Raw genomic sequence first — 8,662 nt, forward strand, 5'->3', positions numbered from 1 at the left:
CTCCAGGGAGTTTCCAGGCCGTCAGCCTTGGACAGGAACTGCATCATTAGTCCTCCTTGTTCTGAGGGTCCCAGCTTCTTAGACTGAGCAGCTAGCAACTGGTTGGCCCAGCTCTGCACCCCACAGACACACACAGTGGGACTGCACAGCCTCTTATCAGGTCAGCCAGTTAATAAATCTCCTCACAGTTACATACACATTCTTTTGGTTCTGTTTCTCTAGAGAACCCTCGCTAATGATACACTCTTTTTTCCTCTTCCTCCCCCACCTCTGGAACATTTATTTGGATGTCAGACACGATCTCTTAATTCCTCTCCTTCATTGCCTTTCCATTTTTTAGCCTTTTAGCTCTAGTTTATACAAGATTTACTCAACTTTAAGTACTTCTAATCCCATTTTAGTCTTTCATATCTAGTATCTTATTTTTAATTTCTAAAGTTGTCTCTGTTTCCTGGAATTCTCCCATCATGCAGGCTGTAGTTCTGGCTTTGTGGATGCTGGTATGAATGTTCACGTGTGTGTGCATGTGTGGTACACGGGATCAAATCCTTTGCCTTGTGCATGTGTAGGCAGATTCTCTACCACTGAGCTGTTCCCCCTACCCTGCACATGCTTTCTTTCTCTTGTCTTTTCTGACACAGGTAATTTTTAATGCCTGTTTTTTCTTTTTCTAGCATCTGTTTCTTTCAAATGTCTCTATGTTGGTATTGACCAGCAAAATTTCCTCAAATACCTGATAACCCAAATATGTCTGCTCACGTTTAATTTTTAGTACTCTACTCTTAAATGTGAGCAGACATATATTTTTACCTACATACATACATGTATGTAGGTAAAAATATATCCACTGTGGGCTTCCCTAGAGGATCTGCCCAAGTTCTTTCCATAATCAGTCTCTTTAGATCTTTTTTTCTGATCTGATCACATGCAAATCTTCAAAGTAGTTTTAAAACGTAAATTTAAATGTCTTGTAATTTGTTCAGGAAGCAAGTTATGACAAGATGGATCGCTAGAATAGAATATAAACAAATAAGTCTACTATTGAGGTTGGGATTATGGAAACAATCACTGTGGAAATAACTAATGCAAAATGTGAATGCTGAGAGAAACTCAAATGACTCTTTTTAAAATTAGATAAGAGTCAGGCGTGGTGGCACAGGCCTATAATCCTAGCACTTGGGAGGCTGAGGCAGGAGGATTCTTGCCAGTTCAAGACCAGCCTGGGCTATAAAGTGAGCTCAAGGATGGCCGGAACTGCATAGCGAGACCCTGTCTCAAAAAAAGACCCTGGCCAAAAAAAAAAAAAAAAAAAAAATTTAAATTACAATTAGATATAGTAGAATCAGGAAAATAAACAGTTTGCAGGATCCACTAAGAGTTCTACTAAACATCCCCAAGTCAAAGATTCTACAAGCCAAATAGAGGAATATAAACAAAACTCTGAAGCATGATGACAAAAAAATGGAGGATGAGCATACAGGTGTCAACAAAAAAGCTTACTAATGGTGACTAATATACACATACTTGTACAAAATTTTAATTTTGGTCATATACTTGCTATTAGAAATAACCACTATTAACTTTTTTTCTTTTCTAAGGTATTAGGTTTTCATTAATAAGCTTTATGACTATATGTTTTATCTTATGGATATATCATTTATTTGGTCAACATCTTATTAATAAACTTTTTATAGCACCCTCAACTTTTAAATTCTACAAGTATCACTCTGATCACTATAATACATCGATCTTTTTCTGCATTTCTGATTTTTTTTTTGCATTTCTGAATTTCATAGAATTTCCACAATGAAGTGCAGTTTTAAAGTTCTTGATATAGTTTGCCAAATTATTTTCTACATAGGTTATAAAAAAAATTTCCTTACTTTCTGGACCACTTTGTAACCAAAATTAAGGATATGCTAGATCTCCTTCCAAATGAGTATCATGGTTCTAGGTTTCTCTGTATGGTGCTGTATGAATCTGTAGTAGGCAAAATAATGACCACCAAAGATACCCAGGCTGTAATTTTTGAAACCTATGAGTAGGTTACCTTACAAAAGGGAATTTTTAAAAGTGCTACAGCTGACACTGAGATAAGAAGTTATCCTGCATAACCCACCCTAATTACATGAATCCTTTAAAACCCCAGGTACATAAAACTGGGTCCAGCAGGCCCACCTCTTACTTTTCTATTGTAAATTTGTACTTTAGAGTAATAACAGCCGGCTGTGTATCTCAGTACCTTTCTCTGAGGGACACAGGAAGCAATCTATGTGTCTGCTCATTTGGTATGACAAACAGCAAACAGTGTGCATGAGTGCAGAAGTGGTAAATGGGATTTTTACCCACCTTACGTCCCGTGTAACTCTGCTTTGTGTGTTTGCCCGAGCATCACAGAAGGTCCAATAAACCCATACAACTCTAGGATTTACTTTTAGTTTTCTTTTGATTTTTCTGGTAGAAATAGCCCAACTCAGTACAGTAGCTCATGGAAAACCAGACTTGCAAGTTTTGGAGGAGTTCAAAAGTGAGGCATCAGATTTCTCATGCATGGATGATGATGATCCATATGATAAAACACATGCTTTCCATAACGGAAGAGTGGTGAGTGGGTGATGATGATGACTTTGATGATGGCCATGGGAGCCAAAGTTCCTGAGACAGTGGAATGGAGCAAGAACTGACTGATACAGACACAGCCAATGCAGACCTCCTTGATTCAGATGATGAAGAAAATAATAATGTGGGTATACGTATATTTGACTAGGCGAAAGTTGCAAAATGGCCATGCAAGCAAATGCAAAACTCCAATGTTAGGACTAGGTCTGAAAATATAGTGAGGGTCATGGCAGGGATGAAAGATATTGGACAGAGGGCTAGCACTGCCATACAATGTGGGAAATTATAACAGATGAAATGCTACAAGATGCTGTGAAATACACAAGGGCTGAAAGGCAAGTAAAACACTCTGTATGCACCAATAGCCATATTCAAAAATGTATTATACCTCACTAGCTGAACTGAGAGCACTCATAGGTCTGCTGTACTTAGCATGGATTTCTCATGGTGACCCACAGGAATGTAGAACACTTATGCAGAAGCCATGGGTCAAAATATGGCATAAAAATGTATGCCCTTATAGATATGAAGATCTATTATGCTTTCAACTCAGTCATCAGATCCTTATTCATATAGTAATAAACAAAATGATGTTGTGAGGAGACTTCTTGCTCCCATCTCCCAAACTAAGTGGAATGTGACATTTGACAACTGCTTTCCTGGTTTCTAATTGAAGTTGCATTTGCTAACAGCACAAGTTGACCAGCTCAGGAACTCTATATATGCAGGAACAAAGCAGAAATTCTAAATGAAATGTTGAAAGTTCAAAATAGAGAATTGCATAACACAATCTTTGTATTTCACGAAGATGTAACATTGGTCTTGCATATGCCAAAGAAAAGGAAACTCGTCCTGCAGATGTCAACATTGTGACATGATGGAAATACTGGTGGGGAAACCTTCGCAGGAAGGAAGCCTGAGATGGAAACTTTTACAACAAAACCAAAAGATGGAGCAGCTGTTGTTGATATGATACCACTCAAAGCATTGGCCAGTGGTTGTGTTTTACTCTTAAACATGTGAGCCATAAACAGTTTGATAGTTTACAAAGAAAATAACAAGTGCAAAATATCACAGAGAACTTTTCTTAGAGGATCGGAACTGGAGCTCATAAGAGATCATCTACAGCAGAGGGAAAACAAAATGTTTCTGCCCAGGGATCTACACAAAAAAATTGTGGAGCACACTGGAGAGCTGACAGGTGAACAGGCTGGTGCAGCATCACAAAGACCTACTAGGACAAGAGAAACACAAAAAAGATGTCAACTGTGCCGTACAAGGAAGTACAGGAAAACAAAACATGTGTACCATCAGTGTAGCTGATACTTGTATATGAAACATGCAGTTGTTACATGTGAAGCCTGCCTTTGGTGTGACATTTGAAGCAAAGCTTATTTCTGTGGTAGACTTTTGTTCAAACTGTAGTTCACAGTTCTCATAGGTTTTTATTTTTTATATTCTCTTTTGGTTTTATAAGCAAGTAAACAGCTGATGTGAAAATGTTGAGATCTATTCTAAGTACTTATTAAATATTTGATATTTTATTTTATTGATATCTTACTCCCCTGCTAAGTTCATGTTGTATAACATAATAGGAAGTGCTTGATGAAACAGCAAAAGAGAGGTGACAAAACTGCCACATAAGCTGGGCATGGTGGCGCATGCCTGTATTTCTGATGTTATCTTTCAGGTTCTATAAGCAACTACCCAGCTGATATGAAAATGTTGATGTTTATTCTAAATGTACAATACATATTAAGAATTTAATAATTTATTTTATTGATATTTTATAGTTAACTACGCACTATACAACATAATAAGAACCTCCTGACAAAACACAAAGACCACTGAGATGTCCAGTACATCCTACAGAAAGACCCGGAAAGCAAAACACATGCTGTCAGTGTAAGTGATACTTGCGTATGGAACATGCTGTCATGTGTGTAGACTTCCTGTGATATTTGAAGTAAAGATTTTTTGTGTGTGAAGTGCTACTGGTATTTTTTTTTTTTTTTCCTGTACTGGGAATCAAATTCACGACCTTGTGCTTGCCAGGCAAGCACTGTGCCACTGAGCTAAATCCCCAGCCCCGCTACTGATATTTTCATTTTAGTTTATGTAAGAATTTATTTCTGATGTTCTTTTTTAGACTTAGTACACCAAAAAAATTTGATACTGAAAATTTTGATGCTTTTTTATAAACACCCTATAAATATTAAAAACTCAATATTTAATGTTTGTGATTTTTTTTTCCTGTCAGTACTCACTGTTCAATATAATAAAGCTCATAAAATCAAAATTAATAGTTCATCAGTAGAAATATCCTATAAATAAATGAGGGTCTAACAGATCCACATTTATGCACCTTGAAGACAAAATCAGTCTTTTTTTTTTTTTTAATTCTTTCATGTATATTACAATAATTTTGTGTACTAAAAGCTTTAGAAGAGATGAAATTACACTTCCCCCTTACCATTCAGGGTTTTTTTTTTTTTTTGGTGGTACCAGGGAGCAAACTCATGACCTTGTGCTTGCCAGGCAGGCGATTATGCCACAGAGCTATATCCCCAGCCAAAACTATATCCCCAGCCAAAATCAGTCTTATGTCCCAAGAGAGGAGCACCTTTCCGGTCTGTAGGGAACCAGAGAGATGCAATGTGGGAAAGATGCTGGTGGTTTCTAGAAGCTGGGAAAGGCAAGGAAACACATTCTCCCAGTCTCCGGGAAGGTATGCAGCTCTGGTTACACTTTGATTTAGCCCAGACAGGCCTGTCACTCTTGTGACTTGTAGAAGTATGAAATAATAAAATTACGTTGCTTAGCCCACCATGTTTATGGTGGTGGCAATAGAAAAATAATAATGCATCTAAGGAAAATGAGGTTTGAGTCCCTAAGAATGAGTTATCATTACTTCAGAACAAAAAATGGTATAGTTTTTGATGTTTCAGTTCAAGACAAAAGCAGCAGAAATAGACTAAACAACAAAGTTTGAAATCTGCAGCACTACCTTGTTTCACTGCCACATAATTAAAAGAATTAGAAGCCGAGCATGATAATACAATTCTGTAGTTCCAGGTCTTGGAAGGCTGAGGCAGGAGGATCACAAGTTCAAGACCAGCCTGATTTATACAGCAAGTGCAAGGCCAGCACGAACTACATAATGAGACCTCGTTTCAAGACAGAATTTGAATTTGCAAATATACTATTTTGCTTTTCTTCTGTTATCCTTTTTCATTGTATATTTCTAATGTAAAGGACATTAGCATTTTCCTAGAAGACCCTCAAGTAATATAATCATCTTTTTTTTTTTTTGGTACCAGGAATCAAACTCAGGACCTTGCGCTTGCCAGGCAGGCACTTATACTGCTGAGCTATATCCCCGGCCCTTTTTTTTCCTTTTTTAAAAAAAATCATCTATAATCTTACTTGTTGGCTATTATAAACAAACAAAACAAATGCTGGTGAGAATGTGGAGAAAAAGGAACTCATACACTGTTGGCGAGCATGTAAATTTGTACAGCCACCATGGAAAAGATGGAGAGTCGTCAAAAAAACTACAGATAGAACTACCATACGAGCCAGCTACCCCACTCCTGAGTACATGCAAAGGAAACGAAAGCAGCGCGCAGAGATAGCTGTGTGCCCATGTTTACCACAGCCATAGTCACAACAGCTGAGACATGAAGCAGCCTACGTGCCCATCAACAGATGAGCGGACACGAAATACAGTGTGTAATATACACACAGCAGGGTATCCTTTAGCCATAAAGAGGGCAGAGTCATGCCATTTGCAGAAAAATGGATGTAACAAGAGGTCATCGTGTTAAGCAAAATAAGGCAGATGTAGAAAGAAAAGTATCGCATGCTTTCTCTTTCTCTCCTATGTAGAAATTAGGAGAAAAAAAAAAAGATCTGCAAGTAGAAGCACCATTAGGAAAGGGGAAGCAGACGGGGGTTGGCAGAGAGGGAAGGTACGATCGAAGCATGATACACGCTGGAAACGTCACCGTGAAACCCATTCATTTTTAACAGCTAATATGCATTAATAAACATATTAAAGATAAAATTTTGTTAAATAGGAAAAAACTTGGTTGGAAAAACCCCAAGCTTATACCACTAAAAAATGTTACATTCACTATTATAGTCCACTTTCTCTTATTTTATTCAAATGAAAAGTCCAGAGAAGCAATAAATGATTCAGGTAAAAGCTACTCAAACTCTGAAGACAAACCTCCAAAAGAATACAGTACTGTTGAAAAATTAACTAACTGAAGATTCTTTTACTTTCTTTTGTAATCTCTGTATGTTAAAACATGGGATTTTAAAAATATATACAAGACTGCCACCAGCTTCCCACAAAACATACAATTATGAAATGTTTTAAGGAATGCACACAGTAATGAGTGTCAAAGCTTTTCTTGTGCCTAAGACTTGATTTGAGGTATCTATCTGGGGCACGGTACCAGTGATCACAAATATAACTTCCAATACAATGGAAATTGGCCTTTAAAGGAACCAAACTTATGACATCCAAAATTTCACAATATTTAGTCTACAGATCTAAAAAACAATTTAAATGAAAGCTTAGAAATTGGTAATTATATTAAAAGCATCCTTTTCAAAGGAGAAACTTTCATATTTTGCCAACGGTTTTCTAAGTCATTGTTCTTTCCTCATCTGAACTAAACCTCATAATTCAGATAAATGAAGACGAAAGGAAAAGGCCTAACTTTGTTAAAGCTTAAATTACTAATTTTCCAAGAAATGAATTTTTGTTATGTTGTTGCAGCAAATGAATCTAAGTTAAAAGCAGTCTGGTATTCTAGATTCCATTAAATAATGGCCTACACGTAAATGGATGCTAATTGTCAGCCTTACCTCTCTACACTACTGATTTACTTAGAACAGAAATAATTTTTTGTTTGATACTGTATCAAAGTCCCAAGCTAATAAAGTCACATTTGAGTCTTTAAAAAAACTGATAATTTCATTCAAAGAATAAGTATCAGGCTGGGCACAGTGGCACATGCCTGTAATCCCAGCACTCGAGAGCCTGAGGCAGGAGGATCACTCTGAGTTCGAGGCCAGCCTGGGCCACAAAGTGAGTTCAAGGTCAACCTGAACTACATAGAGAAATCCTGTCTCAAGAAGAAAAACAAAAACAAAAAAAAGAATGAACATCAAGTAAAATGTTTTACCTCAACCAGTATACCAACAAAAGGGATAGAAGCTTCTTCATATTTCACAAAGAATAGCTCGGGATTAGTCTTCCAAACTCCAAGCCATTTGTCTCTCAATTTTAATTTTTCTAATAGGTATTTACTCATAGCCTCATCAGCATCTTCTGCCTAACAAAAGGAAAAAAGTATAAATACATTAAATTATTGGTTTGTAACTTAAATATCTTTATTGACACTTAAAAATTACTCATCAGAGTAATTCACAAATGGCTTACCTTATTATCTATGTCAAGTAATTGGTTTTATTAACCCACTAAGCAGAATTACACATATGATAGACTTAAGATGTAATACACATTAATACATCTTAATATGCATGTAATTACACATATTAAAACATACAGTTGCTGTGACAAAACACCTAACATAAACAACTGGAAAAGAGCAAAGATTTATTTCAGCTCATGGTTTCAGAGGTTTCAGTCCACGGTCACCTGACCCCACCACTTTGGGCCTGTGACAAGGCAGGAAAGCAGGACAGAGAGTGTGTGATGGAGCTAAGCTGCTCATTTCTTGTCAGCTCAAGAGTAGAAAACAGGCCGGGTATGGTGGCGCACGCCTGTAATACCAGTACTCAGGAGGCTGAGGCAGGAAGATCGTTGTGAGTTCGAGACCAGCCTGGGCTATAAAGTGAGCTCAAGGCCAGCCTGGACTGCATAGCGAGACCCTGTCTCAAAAAGACAAAAAAAAGAGTAGGAAACTGGAGATGCCAACGTCCCAAAGTCCCCTCCAAGGACTGTCACCAGTAACCTAACTTTCTCCAACTAGGCTCCACCTCCTAAACTTTCTCCTAATGCTATCAG

The 8,662-nt window shown here is 37.3% G+C and overlaps 1 protein-coding gene across 1 annotated transcript in view; it reads right to left on the reverse strand.

Moving 5' to 3' along the window:
• Shcbp1l (SHC SH2-domain binding protein 1-like) overlaps nt 1–7,967 on the reverse strand; it is a gene marked incomplete at its 5' end in the record, with an annotated part of 30,696 nt that extends 22,729 nt beyond the window's left edge. Inside the window, 1 exon segment of the mRNA XM_013521488.1 lies at nt 7,818–7,967. Coding sequence (XP_013376942.1) covers nt 7,818–7,967 — 150 coding nt within the window.
• Between the last annotated feature and the right edge of the window lie 695 nt (nt 7,968–8,662).

Source organism: Chinchilla lanigera, unplaced genomic scaffold (genome assembly GCF_000276665.1).
Source record: "Chinchilla lanigera isolate Chin_1 unplaced genomic scaffold, ChiLan1.0 scaffold00005, whole genome shotgun sequence".
NCBI classification, from domain to species: Eukaryota; Metazoa; Chordata; class Mammalia; order Rodentia; family Chinchillidae; genus Chinchilla; species Chinchilla lanigera.